Below are 21554 nucleotides of genomic sequence, written 5' to 3'. Positions count from 1 at the left end.
GAAACGCTGTCCTTATGGTGGCAGTTCCAACTGGCCAATGGGCTCCTTGAGCCCGTCAAAAGCTAGCCGGGAGAACCGGCTAGTTTAAATTTTAACCGCCGTAATCGTAATACAGCGATTGGAATTCAAACCAAAGATGCTAGTCAGAAAGCCACCGACCTGCGGTTGGAGGCTTTCTGACCGACATCCTAATTAGGGCCTCTGGATGCTGAAGTGCAATCTGCTGAATTTGCAGACACCAAGACGTAGTCTCTGTAGAGTTTCTAATGCCAATACTGGAGGCTGGGGCAGATATGGAATCAAAGGCAGCTCCCAACATGTTTTTATTGCTAGAGATAAAAAAAAAGACAAATAGTTAAAATTAAACTCTCCTGGGGTAAAAGTGTGCTATCAAAACCTGCCTTCTCCTGCCTTCCTTCTTTAGAACCTCTGCCAAGATTGAAATTGGAGGAGCTGCATATACCTAAACTCATGGCCAGTACAGAGACAGAGCATCTTTTCCATATGCCTGGAACTGAATCACTCGACAAAATATATGGAGCAATGTATAGATCAGTGATGAAAATAGATCTATAATTGGGTTGTCCTTCTCGTACACATTTTTGATAATTACCCTGGAATGAAGATGATAATGTAGAGAACATAGAAATTGGCAAATGAGCTGTTCATGAGGCCCATTCTACTGAGCTACAAAATAAACTGCTGACAGTCTGTACACTTCATTGTCTGTTCACATCAGGAGAGGTCTTCCTTTCAGAAGCTGGGAAAAATGCAACATTGCTCTCAGGTTGGCTAATAATAACTTTATACAAGTTGATGACTCAGGGGCTTACCCTGAAAACCAAAGATCCTATGCAGACCACCGCTCTAAAGTTGCTCCCCATCCTGTCAGCTGGCATTCATTGTGAAAATCACTGTTTTATGTGGATTATTGCCACATCCCTTATCAGATTGGCCTGGTTCTTTCACGAGGCTAGTGACTCTTTGGAAAATAGGGTTGCTCATTATTCCATCTGTACTACACTGATGTTGGACAAAAATGGGCCTCAAACACGACCAATTCTTGGAGTCTCTGAACACCTCTAATGGAACACTGAAGATAGAAGAGCTGTATTTCCTTATATCTTCTCTACTTCCCACAGTGTTAATTCCGCTTGTATTTTGTCAAAGTCTTTTCAAGGAAATGGACAAGGCTGTGAAGGATAGCAGAGCTGTGACCTGCCAAAACAAGGGCCCATAAACTTAAGGCATATTTACAAGCCCCTTTGCATTGCTTTTGCGAGGTGGTGCAAGAGTGACACAAATTAAAAATGAGATTAATAAAGTCATGCAAGGCCACCTTGCCTAGCCCTGAGTGGCTTCATAGATTTTGAGTAACAAACTGCAGCGTAAATTGCTGCGTTGCACTACTCCAGGGAGGCATTCCAATCTGTGTTGCACATGTGTTTCCATGCAAAATCTATGGATTTTGATGCATTCCCAGATGTATCAGGAGTTGCAGACCTGACAATGCGCCAAAAACCTATGCCTCCCCAGGTGAGACGTAATGAGCAGAAATATCTCCTTCTATGTGTGCTGCAAAGAGGAAAAGCCTCAGTGGATTGTTTTTGTCCAGGGAAACAATCCTCCTTACAATGCAAGCATCCTTCCACTATGGTGGAAGGGTGTGGGAGTTGGCGCTAGGCAGCAAAAAGGGTGCCAATGCAGGGGAAAAGGCAGGACTGTGCCATATTGATTTAATTACTGCAAATTTCCTTTCCCTGTGACTCGTACTGCACTGCGCTACACTGCGTGACTTGGCCATAAATATGAGCCTTACCGTGTAACATCAGCATTATGGAACAATATCTTTCCAAAATATGGGAAGGAGTGTCACATAGTACATGCAATGTTCTTCTTTTCCATTACTTCAGGTCTCTAGCCTGCTCTCAGTCAGCGTGCTCTGCAAAGGGAGTTGGGAACCTTGCCCAATATCCTTCAGTCACTACCCATAACCTGAAAGGATGTCAAGTGTAAACCAGTTTGAACAGTTCAGTCTCGTTGGTAGAGCAATTGACTTATTGTTAGTGTGCCTGATTTTAATAAGTAACTCAAGTGCATTGATATTGTGGTGGGGTGTTAATAACACATGGAAACAAGTATGTAACAGCTGTTTTTTTACACATTATATCCATTTTAATATTCAGAAATAACATTAAATAATCCAAAATATTACTGTGCAATAAGATTTAAAATTACAAAGGCTGCATCAAGCCTTTGTTGTGAAATTTAACAATAGACATAGTAGAATCTTTCCTGTATTCAAGAAGACTGTTGACATTTTCAGGAGGGTGCTGTGCCAGACGGTTTACAACTATAGGTGTTTCCAAGAGACTCTATGGTTAATCTTCAGAACAGCCAGCAGGTGTTTTGTGGTACCACAGTATCACTTCTTTGTGGCTAAACACTGGTGTTGATATCAATAGATAAAGATCCCAAGCACTTCTGTATAGCACAAAAACACAAACCCACAATGAGTGAAACATAAAGAACAGTTTCAGACGGAGCTCAATCTTCACAGCAATATCTCCAACATGCGCCAGGACTTCTAAATCAAATGAAAGAAACACCTCACATCTCTCAAATCTGCAGCCTATATTAAGACTCAAGGAGCAAAACAATGAACTACAGGCAGTTCCATGGTATGGGATCTTAAATGTTAAACACATTATATAAACTAAATCAAAACATTATTCACAAAAACAAAAATATTTTCATAGAAACATAAACTGATGTTCTATATGTAAATAGATGAAGAGCAACAGAAGCAAAATAAACAAGGGCTTTCATAAAATCTCATTTTCATTGTGCGTTACTAGTTGCTTTGTTACTAGGTATCATATAACTAAATGGATTTGGGGGAACCTTTGAAATGCATACGTACCTCATAAGGAATGCACAAGATGGTCACCTCTTCTTTAAATGACCCATCAAAATGTGTTTTATTTGGTGCAGCTAGACATCCATCTGCCTGCCCTGTTGTTACCAGTGCTTTATAATATGCACACTGTGGGTTTTGACTCCACTCAGAGGAGTATTTCTTTCTCACCTCATACATTGGATGGTTGGTGAATTATTCTGCCTCCAATGGAGTGCTTGCATAGGAATCCGTGAAGACAACGTTGCACCCTATACGCGCAATTACATGCTTTACATTCTTCCCTCAAAAATGCATTATATATACTGAGAGCAATCATTTTTTGTTTTATTTTTTGACTGTGACATACTTTTCAATTTTTTTAGTCCTGACTCAAAATCCAAGCCAGATCTATTGTCTTTGCTATTCCCATTTCTGACATTGTATTTTAAGTTATTTCTTTATTAAATATTTCAAGCAACACAAATCTATTCAGTCATTTATCAAAATCAAACTTGTCAATACATCAAACAAAGAAGTAGAAATCAAACCCCATCAGCTCTACTAAACACTGGTATAATGTCATTAGTACGATGAGATTATATGTCAATAAATCATCTGCATTTATAGAACGCACGGCTACTCAAACCGAGTGTCCTGGCGCTCCATGACTGTGGATGCGGATCGAAGTCAGCGGCTGATTTGCACAGATCAACAAACGTGGAAAAATAATAACAAACAAGTAAGGAGGAACAATATATGCATGAAAGAAACCCTCTAATCTATAGAGAATGAATGAAGTGATTAAAAGGTCGTTTGATAATGGAAAAACTTCCTGTCCAATTGTTCTCAACTGATCGAACATTTGAGAGGTACATGACCATCAAAAGGTTAGCAAAGTTGACGTTGTAGGAAACACATTGTGTAAAAGTAGACTTTGGACAAAAAACTCAGCAAATATCCACTTTTAGAAGAATTCTCTCTCAAAATATATTTGCTAGATAATTCTGATATAAATAGATTTATAACAAAAACTTTACTCCCAAGAAAAGACTGCAAAGTCTGCAAAGTTTGCTACTTTTATAAATATTTATAGTGTTAGAGTTATTTCCCAAAGTTGTAAACTGCACAAAACTCGACAGCTTGAATTTAAATTTCAGCACACTAAGGATGAATCCATTTTTTTTTTCAACAGTTGTATTGACCCACCAAAAAATAACTACTTGTCCATATTGTGATGCGTGAAATCTATGTTTGCATTTGAAAAACATAATACACAAGATGTTTTATCTGAATGCAACCCAGCACAACACTGTATAAATGCTCCTGGTGGCTGGCATGAACATTAACATGGTTATAATCTGCTGCAAGTTACTACAAGGTAAACATAACAAAGATCTATTTCTCTGATTCTGGTTGTGTATGCACCAATATTAGATATTCACCATTTTAAGAAAGACTACACAATATTTGGTAACACAGAGCTGTGCAGTGCAACTTTATGAAAGGTGATCAACTGCATGTCTCTTTGATTCAACACTGTATACATGGAAATGTTTACAGTGCTACAGTGCTATAGTCATTTCTCAAGTGACAAAGAGACTGATTTAAATGTTGGCAGAAAGGGAACTCTGTAGCACCTGTGACGTAGTTCTCTCCCCGCCAACATGATGGTCAGCCAACCTGATTTAAATTCGGACAGGCCATAGGTTTGACTACTCTATTTTCACCTTGGTCACACCCCTCCAATGTCCTGACGGAGTAAGGGCGTTCAGGGGTTCGTCTGTATATCAGTCCACCTAATTTAGAAGCTTGGACATACAGCCGATTTTCAATGTCTGTCCCTGCTAGGAAAAGCCTTGCAATAAGGGGCATTGAAAAGGGTTCAATGCCCCCCTCAACATTGGGAAGAAATGTCCTTGGTGAGCTGGCCATTGTGTTTTTTAATAAGAGAATCCTACTTTGATATTTTCTTTTTGAGTAATTAAAAAAACTTTGGAAGTTTGCCCCAAGTTTGGCAGATGGCTCCATCAACATGACTGAGCCGTCCGTCAGTCTTACAATGCATTGGCAGGAACTGCCATGACTGCTGTTGCTGCCAATGCCAGAAACCTCCGCTTGGCTGATGGATGGACATTTCTAAATTTGGCAGGCAGTACTTCCATCCCATCAGTGCACTGGAGTGATTTATTTCATCATCCTGGCGGAGAAACAGACCAAGTGCCAAGATTTAAATTGGGACTTAAATGTGTTAGGCATTGGTTTTAGCTTGACTAATACACTGAGTGTCACTCTCACATAAATCATACAATGCTAGCATGGAACATATCTAGAGGTGATTTTCCTCGCAATCAATTGGTCAGTAATATTGAATGCCTCCCTACCATTTTCCTTATAGGTCTGTATTGATCCAAGTCTAATTTGGGCTTGCAGCAGTTCCATTTTTTTGGGGTCCAGATTGCTTGGCTCAGCAAAATGAGCAGACCCATGGATTTTGCGAATAATACACAATATTCTAGAATTCAGTATTATTAATCATAAGTACTCCATTCGAGGGAGCTGAAAAATGCCACAAATTCTAGCATGGACATTGGACCTTTTATTAAGAGACTTTTCAAGAGAGCGGGATGTTTAATCCGACCTAAAGAGCTTTTGTGGATGGAAAAATGCCAATATCTTTACACGGATCAGTTTTGTTTTAATTCCATACACAATTGGGTTCAGCATTGGGGGAAGGACCAGATAGAAATTGGATAGGAGAATTTGCACGTGAAGCGGAATCTTGGTACTGTACCTGTTGGTAATGATAGAGAAAAATGCAGGAAAGTATAATATTGAGATGACACAAATATGTGACACACATGTATTGAAGGCCTTGAACCGGGCCTCCTTCGATGGCAACATCAAGACAGTCCTAGCAATCATGAGATAAGAGACGATGATCAAGAGCACATCCAAGCCTACCACAGACAAGACAGCAGACAAGCCATACAGGAAGTTAACTGTAACATCAGCGCAGGCTAGCTTTGCTACCGCCATGTGCTCGCAGTATGCCTGGACTATTGCATTGCTTCTTCAGAAAGGCAGTCTTCGGACAAGAAGGGGATATGGAAGCACGAGCAGGACTCCTCTCAAAACCACCATAAATCCACTTTTGGCTATCATTTGGTGGGTCAAGATGGTTATATATCTTAGAGGATGGCATATGGCTACATAGCGATCAAAGGCCATGGCCAGGAGAACTGCTGATCCCATGTTGGCAAAAGAATGGACCGTGAACATCTGGATGAGACAGCCCTCATAACTGATCTCCCTTGAGTTGAACCAAAAGAGCAGCAGCATCTTTGGTAGAGTTGCATTGGATGACACAAGATCTGTGAATAACAACATGCATAGGAAAAGATACATGGGCTGATGAAGGCTTGCCTCTCTCTTTATGAAGAAAAGAACTGCAAGGTTAGCTGCAACAGTGATGATGTACACAACACTCCAGGGGAAAGCAAACCAAATATGAAAATCTTCCAACCCTGGAATTCCCAGGAGTATGAAGAATGGAATACTGATATTCATAGCACGTGTGTCCAGTGAAATTCCTCGCAAGTAGGTTTGTAAGTCCTGCAACTTTGAAAATCTCGAAGAATGCTGTGCTGGAATCTATGAGGCCCATTGACCAAGGTGTCTAAAGAAAAAAAGAGGTGGGCCACTGGAGAACGGAGAACTCTTAGGCGACGGTGTCCTTTGTGTTGATATGTCTCACCCCTGCTTGCAAAAACACAGCATATGTTATGTCAGTGAGAAACCTTTTAGTTTAACAAAAGAAATCAACATCTTTGCTACACTGATTTACTCGTTTATTTGCAGATCGGATAGTTATTACAGAGATCAAGAAATACATCACACAGTGGTAAGCACCTGAAGTGCAAAGGTCACGATGGTATTTTGGAGTAGAGATTGAGGTATTCTGATTTGAATGTGCAGCAGGATATGAGGTGTCATTCATTTAAAGAAAAGAAGAAGTGACTTGACTATCACTGTAAACTAAATGTAACTTATGCTAGTCAAAGAAGCCAATAGAGAGATGACACTCGCTCTGTTGACTGGCTTCTTTATAGATTCCCTGCAGACAGAGAGGGCTGTAGCCAGGAAAGCCCAGCGAAAAAGGTGACAGAATAGTCCTTTTGGCATTTGGGTGTGCGAAATTTGTGTACTATGCCTTTATGTAACTATCCAAAATGTCAACATTATGTCAAATTATGCATATGCAAAATACAAGTCTTTAATTTTGAACTGTATTTTAGTGCGAAAAGCCTCCTCACGGCATTCCATTATTCACAGCCATTTGGGGTATATTATTACTGTGAGTGGTGTGTTTTGCTGTAAAGATTTTCTGCAAGTGGTGCTTAATTATGCAAAGTTGTGCAATAGCATAATTTAAGGAATTTCGTGTTAGAAGCCAGCATAATTCACATTTCACCCAAGCCTAGTAATAACAAACTATAAAAATAAAAGTAAATTCAACTGTAAAACTTTTGCAAAACATTTTAAAAAATTAGAATGAATTTAAACATAACTTTAAAGAAATGTAATACATATTGAAAAAAATAAAATGATACTTTGGGTAGGATTTAAAAAAAACATTTTTAAAGAAATTATATTTATTAAATATGTATATTTTAATTAGTTGTTAACTAATAATTTAATGAGTTAATCTGCAGTATCATTTTATTGTATTAGTTATTGGTTCATAAGTAATAGTTTACCTTACAATAATATTTTATATTCGTTAATATGTTTTTCCTGAATAATACACTTTGACATGTTTCCTTATAATTTCCCATTGGGAGCTCTCCACCACAGTGTTGGAGGTCTACGCTTATGTGTAAAATAGTAATAATAGTAATTTTACAGTTGTAAATCCTGTTGTAGAATACTCCATAAGGGGTGGCGATTTATAGGTCTACGCTCTGGTGTACATCTACATTTGGAAAAGGTGACTATCAAAAAAAGTGCACATTTATACTTTTTTTAAAATTGTTTTTATTGGCATTTCGTATAAAGTAAACAAACAATAACACAAAGTGCAGTACAATACTTGCTTGTGGGCCGGCCAGCCTGTTTGGGATACAGAGATACAGCAACATAACATGAGTGTACATCCACAGCTACTTAATTAGAATATGGTTAAACAGTTACTCCACTATTACTAGACATGTAGGTCCCTACATATATGCGTTTTACTTGCAATATTATTAATCCCGTTCACATCTAATTAGTGATTACATCAAGTGTCATCCGCAGTAACAGAGCTCAGCCAACTTACAAAAGGCTCCCAAATGTCTCGCGGGCGAGACTTTGTCGGTAGTAGTTCCCCATTGCACGCCAATGGGGTCCTACAGTATGCCACATTCTTGACCCACTCCCCTGCTGCCGGGGATAAGCAGCGCCCCAATGCAAGGCCAACTGTCTCTTAGCTAAGAGCAGTAACATTGTCGTTTGCCTCCTTGACTTCGGTGGCACACCTGAAACAACCCCCAACAGTGCCACCAAAGGTATGCAAGGCAGCTCTTGCCCGGTGATGTTCTTAATGAGGTGTAGTGTTTGCAACCAGAAGTTTGCTATGGGTCCGCACTTCGAGGCCAAATGTAGGAAGGTCACTTGGGGGGCCAGCACAGCCAACAATTGTCGTCTGGACGTAGCCCCATCTTATGTAATTGTGTGGGAGTGCGGTAAAGGTGGTGGAGATATCTGAAGTCTACATAAAAAGGAGAAGCAGCCGGGTCACAGAAGACTGCACCACCAGAATCAGTCACCAGTAACGTAGAATATTGCCCACCTCAAACGCTCTGCTGCCTGTAGAACGTAAATAAATACTTGAGAATAAACTGGATGAGAGGCAATATAATGGTACAAACAGTTTCAATACAACACAGAACAGATCACGAAAAAGAGATGTATTATTTCTTCCGTCTTTTATTGTTCTTGTTGCACTTCGCACAAAACAGTCAGCCAACGCGTTTCGCCCAAACACGGGCTTCTTCAGGGCTGAAATGGCATACAATACAAAAACTTTCTTAAAAAACAGACAAAATAATCAAAGACAGACAATAATTCTAAAATGTCAAATGTCCATGAATGAAAAGCTAAAGAGGAAAAAACGAAAGAACCACCATCTTATCCACGTGATTCAGGAAACAGGACACATTCCAAGAAAATGTGTATGTGTAAGACAAAGGAGAAAGAGACCCTATCACACCGGTGAAAAGAAAATACTTAAAAAATAAGTGACTCTTGTTCCACGCAATCCCAAAGATAACGTGGATACTTCAAAAATAAGGAAGAGAATCAGACAAATAACAACCTGTAGCCTAAAGTAAACATGGCTACATCACCAATGCGTTATATATTGAAGCTTACCAAAATTATTAAGAGCGTAGGATATTTCTTTGATGATCAGCAACAAGGGAAAGGTCAAATCCGTCAAGCTATATTAAGTAGAAAAGCCTTTCCTTAGTGAGTGACTAATATTAAGATGCCAAAAGAAAAAGTAACAAGATATGAGACCAAAATAAGCAAAAAGAGAACATACCCAATGTATGGCGACAATGAGACACAACGACCTCAGAGACCCAAGGGTAAACGATCTTTGTCTGAGGTCTTAATTCTGTAAGACAAGAATATCGACTCAATGGTTGCACTCTCATAGCTCATGAAAGCAATTTAGCAACTGCAGATAATGCATTCCACCCTTCATACTTATCCAATGAAACCATCCTAAATTGTATATCAAGCACTCCATTCGAATATCCTAAGCCCATGGTTACGCACAAACGCATTACATACCACGGAAGATACGGTTGAGACATAAAACAAAAAAGGAAAGAAAAAGGAGGAACAAAAACTGCCCGCAACCGAGGTCGGGCTTCACCAACGACGACGCTGGTCTAGAAAAATTGCTGAACATGTTTGAAACTGATCAAAAAACCAGACACATGCATATTCAGAACGGACATTATCATACTACGGTGACTAATTCACCAATGAACAAACATTAAGCAACACAAACATACAATTAGAAAACCACATCAGGCAACAAACCACTAAGTGGTACCCGTCTACTGTGTTGGCATCCACGCCACACAAACGTTATGCACCAAAAACGGGGGATGTGTATACTTATACACACAAAAAAAGACCCATCAGTGAAGAACCGGTCATTAAAGGCTACAAGATATACACAACTCGATACCCCGTTCATGATAGACCTAAAGGGTGTCGGAACCTAAGTTCAGTATGAACAACCTGCATTGTAAACTCACCGTATAGTGGTATTAGCCACGTCCGAAATGGGTTATCCAGCGCAGTCCCCGTACTTCACGTCCCGTACCAAGACTGACAAGTAGTGAAGAAAGCACTTTGCCACACAAGCGCTTTTAAAACCTCGATCAACACCAAACCGTCAAACAGGAAGCAATTGCACTAAGACACTTCCGGATCAGGCTTGTATGTGATAGAAAAAAACAACTACACCGAGAATCCAAGTCAATCATGAATTCATACTTCCGGTTTCACGCCCATAGCGCTTCCGGGACAAGCTGTTTGAAAAAGAAGAAGAACAACTAGAACGGGAATCAAAATCGCTCAGGTATTCACACTTCCGGTTTTACGCCCGTAACGAACGTTAATCCGCTAACCCTAATTCAGTATTAGTTTTCGAACGCCAAGATCACCGAACACCATGCTGTAGGCTGACGCCATACTCATGATGCGAATATTGGCCCTCACCTATCAGTCAGCATTAAAGTAGCGGGTACATGAAATTACGCATTAACTAAGTGATGCACAATTTTGACTACACAAAACTTTATTAAAACGACGCACGCAGAAGTCATCTAACATATAGACGACATAGGTTCATTAATAAAAGCAATTTAAGCTGTCAAACAGAGCTCTGCTTCTGTTTGACAGTTTTCCTCACAATAAGACGCTTCTTTGTGCAGCTTTAAACTAAGTGAAGATAGGGGAATGTGTGTGGATGTGGTATTTTGACACGTCAAGAGTATAGTGTAAATACTCACCCCTTTTTTAACAATGTCTCTCTTTATAGAGTCCTTTGTTATTTGTTCTTGTTTGACACTCTTTTTTAAACCAATATCACATGCAATGCAATATATCGAAATATTTACAGGAAGACGCTTATTCTCTCAATTAAGAATTGGTGGGATTTACTATTTTTTGGTATTACGCCGTTTTTGTGCTTTCAATATCAGCTTAAATTGCTTTTATTAATGAACCTATGTCGTCTATATGTTAGATGACTTCTGCGTGCGTCGTTTTAATAAAGTTTTGTGTAGTCAAAATTGTGCATCACTTAGTTAATGCGTAATTTCATGTACCCGCTACTTTAATGCTGACTGATAGGTGAGGGCCAATATTCGCATCATGAGTATGGCGTCAGCCTACAGCATGGTGTTCGGTGATCTTGGCGTTCGAAAACTAATACTGAATTAGGGTTAGCGGATTAACGTTCGTTACGGGCGTAAAACCGGAAGTGTGAATACCTGAGCGATTTTGATTCCCGTTCTAGTTGTTCTTCTTCTTTTTCAAACAGCTTGTCCCGGAAGCGCTATGGGCGTGAAACCGGAAGTATGAATTCATGATTGACTTGGATTCTCGGTGTAGTTGTTTTTTTCTATCACATACAAGCCTGATCCGGAAGTGTCTTAGTGCAATTGCTTCCTGTTTGACGGTTTGGTGTTGATCGAGGTTTTAAAAGCGCTTGTGTGGCAAAGTGCTTTCTTCACTACTTGTCAGTCTTGGTACGGGACGTGAAGTACGGGGACTGCGCTGGATAACCCATTTCGGACGTGGCTAATACCACTATACGGTGAGTTTACAATGCAGGTTGTTCATACTGAACTTAGGTTCCGACACCCTTTAGGTCTATCATGAACGGGGTATCGAGTTGTGTATATCTTGTAGCCTTTAATGACCGGTTCTTCACTGATGGGTCTTTTTTTGTGTGTATAAGTATACACATCCCCCGTTTTTGGTGCATAACGTTTGTGTGGCGTGGATGCCAACACAGTAGACGGGTACCACTTAGTGGTTTGTTGCCTGATGTGGTTTTCTAATTGTATGTTTGTGTTGCTTAATGTTTGTTCATTGGTGAATTAGTCACCGTAGTATGATAATGTCCGTTCTGAATATGCATGTGTCTGGTTTTTTGATCAGTTTCAAACATGTTCAGCAATTTTTCTAGACCAGCGTCGTCGTTGGTGAAGCCCGACCTCGGTTGCGGGCAGTTTTTGTTCCTCCTTTTTCTTTCCTTTTTTGTTTTATGTCTCAACCGTATCTTCCGTGGTATGTAATGCGTTTGTGCGTAACCATGGGCTTAGGATATTCGAATGGAGTGCTTGATATACAATTTAGGATGGTTTCATTGGATAAGTATGAAGGGTGGAATGCATTATCTGCAGTTGCTAAATTGCTTTCATGAGCTATGAGAGTGCAACCATTGAGTCGATATTCTTGTCTTACAGAATTAAGACCTCAGACAAAGATCGTTTACCCATGGGTCTCTGAGGTCGTTGTGTCTCATTGTCGCCATACATTGGGTATGTTCTCTTTTTGCTTATTTTGGTCTCATATCTTGTTACTTTTTCTTTTGGCATCTTAATATTAGTCACTCACTAAGGAAAGGCTTTTCTACTTAATATAGCTTGACGGATTTGACCTTTCCCTTGTTGCTGATCATCAAAGAAATATCCTACGCTCTTAATAATTTTGGTAAGCTTCAATATATAACGCATTGGTGATGTAGCCATGTTTACTTTAGGCTACAGGTTGTTATTTGTCTGATTCTCTTCCTTATTTTTGAAGTATCCACGTTATCTTTGGGATTGCGTGGAACAAGAGTCACTTATTTTTTAAGTATTTTCTTTTCACGGGTGTGATAGGGTCTCTTTCTCCTTTGTCTTACACATACACATTTTCTTGGAATGTGTCCTGTTTCCTGAATCACGTGGATAAGATGGTGGTTCTTTCGTTTTTTCCTCTTTAGCTTTTCATTCATGGACATTTGACATTTTAGAATTATTGTCTGTCTTTGATTATTTTGTCTGTTTTTTAAGAAAGTTTTTGTATTGTATGCCATTTCAGCCCTGAAGAAGCCCGTGTTTGGGCGAAACGCGTTGGCTGACTGTTTTGTGCGAAGTGCAACAAGAACAATAAAAGACGGAAGAAATAATACATCTCTTTTTCGTGATCTGTTCTGTGTTGTATTGAAACTGTTTGTACCATTATATTGCCTCTCATCCAGTTTATTCTGAGATATCTGAAGTGGATGAGCATGAGGCAAATAATTGGAAGACAGACGCTCTAACTGTCTGCATCCGAAGTCCCACTGCTCATCTGTAATACTCTCCCCCAGGTCCTCCTCACAAGCTCTCTGATGTACATGTATACTTAGGTATAGTAGTAGATATACACATGAGTAAATTGATGTGTGTACATTTAACTTAATTAATAGACATCCAAGTCAGAATGTCATGGTTTCTTTCAACTCATCAGTGAACCAACCCTTGAAGTTGATCATAGTTGATCATAGTATGTCCCTATGAAAGATGATGGATCAACTCTAACTTACCATCAAATCGCTTTATTCAATCTAGGTCCCAAAAATGTCCTTGTGCTAAGTGAAAAAGTTTCTTTCCGGACCATTACCAAATGCAGTCAGAATGTCATGGTTTCTTTCAACTCATCAGTGAACCAACCCTTGAAGTTGATCATAGTATGTCCCTATGTTGTACCTAATATTGAAGCTCAATCGTATTGTTATTCAGTAACGTCCTTGGACTGACCACTATTAAATTAACTAAGGTTCAAAGCTATATGTAAAACCTCAAACCCCAACAGCAATCAGACCAACGCTTGCGATTGCATAATCTAGGCAATCTGTAGCATGAGCTATTTAACCAATTTCTCCTTGAAGTGCTGGACCCACCTCTAGATACTTGTCTTATCAAAGCACATGAAAGATGATGGATCAACTCTAACTTACCATCAAATCGCTTTATTCAATCTAGATCCCAAAAATGTCCTTGTGCTAAGTGAAAAAGTTTCTTTCCGGACCATTACCAAATGCAGCCACTGAACCAATAAACTATTCCAGATGTACAAGGAAACGGTCTCCCACAACCCCATTCTTAAGTTGTTTTTTTGTCAGAATTCACCCTTCAGATAGAAGTCATATGAGCTTGCATGAAGTCAGACCACCCCCATCCTCCACACTCTGTCCCTCTATTGTATACTGATCAGGTCCCCTTTCTGAGCTTGTGTCAGTCTCTTTATCCAACACAAGTAATATCCTGGTTCATTCAGCAAATTATTGTCTCCTTGGGATTTCAGTAAAAAGCAAGTCTTCAACTTCAGACCCCCAGAACTATTACTCATCCTCACCAGATGAATTAACTCCTTCTTGTCCTGTGGAACTATTCCCTGGGCCCTCGAACATGCTATTGCCACACCCTCACTAAGAAAAAAATAACACTGCTCATCCCAATGACCTAGAAAAGCATGGACCACTGGCTCTTCTTAAAAACACTTTTTCTTTTTCACATTTACTAACGGATATGGGTTCCACTACCTGCTTGTATTTGGTTAAGTTTAATGTTCTGCAACTGAAATCCAGGTGCAAACCATGAATACATACCATTCTAATTAGGCATTTGGAAGGGACCCACCTTCCAAATACCGAATTGCTATTTGGTCGCAAACTCAAATTGTGATTCATTAATGTGTTACAGAATCACAGTTTGAGTTCAAACCTACCATCATTTCTTTTGCTGTCTATGTGCAAACACAAAAAAGCTTAGTACATCTGGCCTGTAGTGTTTAAACTCTCCTTTTTAGGTCTCGCTGAGCCAGCGCATGCGCTGCCTGAGAGAAATTTAGTGTGTGGGTTTTCAAAGGGCTGCCACAGGCTTTTGGTGGCCTGGCGCTTGCGTTCACACGAGTGTGCTCGCGTGCAGCCTCCATCTGTCTTTGATCGTGATGACCTTCACTTTCGCGGACCGCGCGGCCGTGTCACTTTCATGGCAGCGCGGCCAATGCTTGTTGTGATTTGAAGTCAATGCATTTCCTATATATAAAAGGTTAGCACAACGCCTACTGTCATACCTAAAGTTTAGACCGCCACCCCATAAGACCGTTTGTTTACTGTGGTCATTTACGAAAAAACAAAAACAGTATACTTCCTAGCCGCCGCATCCTTTTCAAATACCAGTAGGTGTCACCTCAGGCCAAGAAATAAGTCTTGCGCTCTCATTCTGAGCAGCCCGGGAATTGCAATTTATTTATCGCACCTTCTGAAATAGACACTGCGGAGTCGAAATGTATCGAGTGCGATAAATACCATGTTACACGGTTTTGGGGAATAACGTGTATATGGAGCAACCCCAGATAAATACTGCTGTTACTGATTGATCACACAAGTTATAATTGCGAAAAGTGCGGCAACAGCACTCACCACAGATATCGCAGGCTGCTCATTGCAACGGCTTTAATCCAGCTTTCAAAATAAACTGCTCTCCATCTAAAAACTATCAGCGATGATTATTTCCAAAGCACCTCAAATGGAACGTAGAGATTTTAGCGTTAAAAGAAAATACACAAACACACAAATGCAGATTTTCACTTCCAGAGTGCATAGTTTAATTAAGCAGTTTTAAGGTGTTATCGTGCATATTTGTGTTAGCATGGTTCGTCATTTAAGAAACAACGGGCATATTATCAAGGTCCGGCGATAAATATCACAAAGCGCGCTTAGCGCTTGCATATTTATCGCCGGCTATCTCTGGAATTTATCGCCCGGTTTGCGCGTTATTAACAACGCGCATCGCCGAGGCGATAAAAATTCCAGAGAGAGTGTGGATATCGCCGTTTTCCATGGTGGAAAACGGCGATATCCTAGATGATAGGGCCGGTGGTCTTAGCCACAAATTCCACCCCCCATGTTAAGTATGCCTTAGTCAGGAATTTAACAGACGTTAAATTCCTGCGTTAAGGCATACTTAACACGATTTTAAAAATCGCTACCCTCTCTTGTTAATATCGCGAAGCTGCCTTCGCGATATTTTCCCACGGGAGTCTTGTCAGGCACGCCTCCTTTGCATCTCATTAGCGATGCGATCGGAGTCGTGCTGGAAACGGGCGCTAAGTCAGCAAGACACGCGATAGCGTGTCTTTGCTGATAAGGCGATGAAATTATCGCCGCTTTTCGCCCGATAACGGACGCAAAAGCGGCAATAATTTCATATCGCTGCCTTGTTAATATGCCCCATAATACTGACAACAGAAATATCATGAAAACAGATCATGCCCGAATCTGCCCAGTTATTTAGTTCTGGAGATATTTAAGACAACATGCTGGTTTCTATTATTTCAGGGGCAGTAGGTAGGTCATTTTGGGATGGGAATCGAGGCCTCACGAAGAATTACGGGGCATATCAACAACAACCGGCGATAATTATCGCTGAGCGCACTTATGACGCTCGGATAATTATCGCCGGCTAGCGCCGATTTTTAACGCTGAGATAGCGTGCTATTAGCAACGCTTATCTCATCAGCGATGAAAATCCTAGCGCTAACTGGCTAACGTGAGATTATCGCTGGAAACCCAGCGATAATCTCTCGAAATGTGGCGTTAGATTGTTGATAGGGACTCACAAACTTAGCCATGATATCCACCTTCCATAGGATATCATGGCTAAGTCAGTCCTGAAGCAGGCGTAAGGAAAGTAGCGATAACAGGGGTTGCTGATAGGAGGTGATTTTCCTCACAATCAATTGGTCAGTAATATTGAATGCCTCCCTACCATTTTCCTTATAGGTCTGTATTGATCCAAGTCTAATTTGGGCTTGCAGCAGTGCCATGGGTTTGGGTTCCAGATTGCTTGACTCAGCAAAATGAGCAGACCCTTGGATTTTGCGAATAATACACAATATTCTAGAATTCAGTATTATTAATCATAAGTACCCCATTCGAGGGAGCTGAAAAATGCCACAAATTCTAGCATGGACATTGGACCTTTTATTAAGAGACCTTTCAAGAGAGCGGGATGTTTAATCCGACATAAAGAGCTTTTGTGGATGGAAAAATGCCAATATCTTTACACGGATCAGTTTTGTTTTAATTCCATACACAATTGGGTTCAGCATTGGGGGAAGGACCAGATAAAAATTGGATAGGAGAATTTGAACGTGAAGCGGAATCTTGGTACTGTACCTGTTGGTAATGATAGAGAAAAATGCAGGAAAGTATAATATTGAGATGACACAAATAGGTGACACACATGTATTGAAGGCCTTGAACCGGGCCTTCTTCGATGGCAACATCAAGACCGTTCTAGCAATCATGAGATAAGAGACGATGATCAAGAGCACATCCAAGCCTACCACAGACAAGACAGCAGACAAGCCATACAGGAAGTTAACTGTAACATCAGCGCAGGCTAGCTTTGCTACCGCCATGTGCTCGCAGTATGCCTGGACTATTGCATTGCTTCTGCAGAAAGGCAGTCTTCGGACAAGAAGGGGATATGGAAGCACGAGCAGGACTCCTCTCAAAACCACCATAAATCCACTTTTGGCTATCACTTGGTGGGTCAAGATGGTTATATATCTTAGAGGATGGCATATGGCTACATAGCGATCAAAGGCCATGGCCAGGAGAACTGCTGATCCCATGTTGGCAAAAGAATGGACCGTGAACATCTGGAAGAGACAGCCCTCATAACTGATCTCCCTTGAGTTGAACCAAAAGAGCAGCAGCATCTTTGGCAGAGTTGCATTGGATGACACAAGATCTGTGAATAACAACATGCACAGGAAAAGATACATGGGCTGATGAAGGCTTGCCTCTCTCTTTATGAAGAAAAGAACTGCAAGGTTAGCTGCAACAGTGATGATGTACACAACACTCCAGGGGAAAGCAAACCAAATATGAAAATCTTCCAACCCTGGAATTCCCAGGAGTATGAAGAATGGAATACTGATATTCATAGCACGTGAGTCCGGTGAAATTCGTCGCAAGTAGGTTTGTATGTCCTACAACTTTGGAAATCTTGAAGAATGCTGTGCTGGAATCTATGAGGCCCATTTACCAAGGTGTCTAAAGAAAAAAATAGGTGGGCCACTGGAGAATGGAGAACTCTTAGGCGACGGTGTCCTTTGTGTTGATATGTCTTGCTCCTGCTTGCAAAAACACAGCATATGTTAGGCCAGTAAGAAACCTTTTAGTTTAACAAAAGAAATCAACATCTTTGCTACACTGATTTACTCGTTTATTTGCAGATCGGATAGTTATTACAGAGAGCAAGAAATACATCACACAGTGGTAAGCACCTGAAGTGCAAAGGTCACAATGGTATTTTGGAGTAGAGATTGAGGTATTCTGATTTGAATGTGCAGCAGGATATGAGGAGTCATTCATTTAAAGAAAAGAAGAAGTGACTTGACTATCACTGTAAACTAAATGTAACTTATGCTAGTCAAAGAAGCCAATAGAGAGATGACACTCGCTCTGTTGACTGGCTTCTTTATAGATTCCCTGCAGACAGAGAGGGCTGTAGCCAGGAAAGCCCAGCGAAAAAGGTGACAGAATAGTCCTTTTGGCATTTGGGTGTGCGAAATTTGTGTACTATGCCTTTATGTAATCATCCAAAATGTCAACATTATGTCAAATTATGCATATGCGAAATACAAGTCTTTAATTTTGAACTGTATTTTAGTGCGAAAAGCCTCCTCACGGCACTCCATTATTCACAGCCATTTGGGGTAAATTATTACTGTGAGTGGTGTGTTTTGCTGTAAAGATTTTCTGCAAATGGTACTTAATTATGCAAAGTTGTGCAATAGCATAATTTAAGGAATTTCGTGTAAGAAGCAAGCATAATTCACATTTCACCCAAGCCTAGTAATAACAAACTTAATTTAAAAATAAAAGTAAATTCAACTGTAAAACATTTGCAAAACATTTAAAAAAATTAGAATTAATTTAAACATAACTTTAAAAAAATGTAATACATATTGCAAAAAATAAAATGACACTTTGGGTAGGATTTTAAAAAAAAGTATTTTTAAAGAAATTATATTTATTAAATATGTATATTTTAATTAGTTGTTAACTAATAATTTAATGAGTTAATGTGCAGTATCATTTTATTGTATTAGTTATTGGTTCATAAGTAATAGTTTACCTTACATTAATATTTTATATTCGTTAATATGTTTATCATGAATAAAACACTTTGACATGTTTCCTTATAATTTCCCATTGAGAGCTCTCCACCACAGTGTTGGAGGTCTACGCTTATGTGTAAAATGGTAATAATATTATTTTACAGTTGTAAATACTGTTGTAGAATACTCCATAAGGGGTGGCGATTGATAGGTCTACGCTCTGGTGTAAATCGACATTTGGAAAAGGTGACTATCAAAAAAAGTGCACATTTATACTTTTTTTAAAAATTGTTTTTATTGGCATTTCGTATAAAGTAAACAAACAATAACACAAAGTGCAGTACAATACTTGCTTGTGGGCTGGCCAGCCCGTTTGGGATACAGAGATAAAGCAACATAACATGAGTGTACAACCACAGCTCCTTAATTAGAATATGGTTAAACAGTTACTCCACTATTACGAGGCATGTAGGCCCCTACATATATGCGTTTTACTTGCAATATTATTAATCCCGTTCACATCTCATTAGTGATTAAATCAAGGGTCATCCGCAGTAACAGAGCTCAGCCAACTTACAAAAGGCTCCCAAATGTCTCGAGGGCGAGTCTTCGTCGGTAGTAGTTCCCCATAGCACGCCAATGGGGCCCTACAATATGCGAAATCTTGGGGTCAGTGAACAAACTGTTACAAAAAAGTGTACTGTTCCAATTGCATTAACCTCTCAAATCTAAACCAATGACTATACCTCACAGCATCAAACTGTGGGCATATCCCTTTACAGGACAAATTCCCTCACTCACCATAGGTGAAATGCTTCATCATTTGGGAATCTCCTCCCAGAGGAAAACCTAGTTCCTCCGGGGGCTACAACTTCCTCTCTACGAGGAAGGAGCTCAGGGATGTTTTCTCAAATATGGGTGGAGTTAACTAAATCCACATATGATGAGTTACGTGAATGTGAGGAAGGACGCAGCGCAAAGTATAAAGAAATGTGCAAAAGGTTCAATTAAAACTAGTTAGAGAGTGTAAATCATATACTTTATTCTAATACATTCCCTACCAGAATTAAAAAACAGTGCACCAGCAGTATAGATTTAAACTGCTTCGGTGAAGTGGAAAAAAAGATTTCACATGGTTTTTTGATATATGTTATGGGGAGTAAATTTTGTTGCGGTCATTAAAAATTCCCTTAGACCCCCTCGTTTTGAACTGTATTGTTTTTTGGCCCTACAGTATGCCACATTCTTAACCCACTCCCCTGCTGCCGGGGGAAAGCAGCGCCCCAATGCAGGGCCAACTATCTCTTAGCTAAGAGCAGTAACATTGTTGTTTGCCTCCTTGACTTCGGTGGCACACCTGAAACAACCCCCAACTGTGCCACCAAAGGTGCTCTTGCCCGGTGATGTCTTTAATGAGGTGTAGTATTTGCAACCAGAAGTTTGCTATGGGTCCGCACCATCAGGATTCAGGCAAGCCGGGCCGACGAAGGCTGTGATGCCAGAAACCGGTCCCCGGAAGCTTGATTCCTTCCCAGTATAAGAATTGGCTTGGTAGTTTGGTTTGCCCTGTTCCCATCATGCACTGGGACAGGTACAGACTAATTTGCATGTAGCCAGGTTCTGAGCTGGGATGGTGCAGTGAGCTAAAAAACGGTGATGGATTAAAACCATGATCTCTTGACTTGGTAAGAGTATTCTGCATCATTCAGAAACTCTGTCTATCACCACCCCCTTTTTCCCAAATCGTTTTCAACCACACTCAGTGTGGGAGGGTATGCTCAGACGTGAGTCCCTTGCTCATTGCACCATCAGGATTCAGGCAAGCCGGGCCGACGAAGGCTGTGATGCCAGAAACCGGTCCCCGGAAGCTTGATTCCTTCCCAGTATAAGAATTGGCTTGGTAGTTTGGTTTGCCCTGTTCCCATCATGCACTGGGACAGGTACAGACTAATTTGCATGTAGCCAGGTTCTGAGCTGGGATGGTGCAGTGAGCTAAAAAACGGTGATGGATTAAAACCATGATCTCTTGACTTGGTAAGAGTATTCTGCATCATTCAGAAACTCTGTCCATCACCACCCCCTTTTTCCCAAATCGTTTTCAACCACACTCAGTGTGGGAGGGTATGCTCAGACGTGAGTCCCTTGCTCATTGCACCATCAGGATTCAGGCAAGCCGGGCCGACGAAGGCTGTGATGCCAGAAACCGGTCCCCGGAAGCTTGATTCCTTCCCAGTATAAGAATTGGCTTGGTAGTTTGGTTTGCCCTGTTCCCATCATGCACTGGGACAGGTACAGACTAATTTGCATGTAGCCAGGTTCTGAGCTGGGATGGTGCAGTGAGCTAAAAAACGGTGATGGATTAAAACCATGATCTCTTGACTTGGTAAGAGTATTCTGCATCATTCAGAAACTCTGTCCA

At 40.4% G+C, this 21554-nt stretch overlaps 1 protein-coding gene and 1 pseudogene across 1 annotated transcript; both read right to left on the bottom strand.

Annotated features, from left to right (window-relative positions):
• Positions 1–5527: 5527 nt before the first annotated feature.
• On the bottom strand, positions 5528–6481 carry LOC146806205 (olfactory receptor 52E4-like; annotated as a pseudogene).
• A 10185-nt stretch (positions 6482–16666) lies between these two features.
• LOC146806204 (olfactory receptor 52E4-like) lies at positions 16667–17971 on the bottom strand. The gene is made up of 2 exons (XM_085623893.1): positions 17069–17971; positions 16667–16711 (listed from the first exon to the last, which is right to left on the bottom strand). The coding sequence occupies exons 1-2, from the start codon at positions 17954–17956 to the stop codon at positions 16667–16669; spliced, it is 933 nt and encodes a 310-aa protein (XP_085480019.1). The 5' UTR covers positions 17957–17971.
• Between the last annotated feature and the right edge of the window lie 3583 nt (positions 17972–21554).

The sequence above is a fragment of the Triturus cristatus genome, chromosome 8 (genome assembly GCF_964204655.1).
Source record: "Triturus cristatus chromosome 8, aTriCri1.1, whole genome shotgun sequence".
In the NCBI taxonomy this organism is placed as follows: domain Eukaryota; kingdom Metazoa; phylum Chordata; class Amphibia; order Caudata; family Salamandridae; genus Triturus; species Triturus cristatus.
This window is presented reverse-complemented; position numbering and strand designations above follow the sequence as displayed.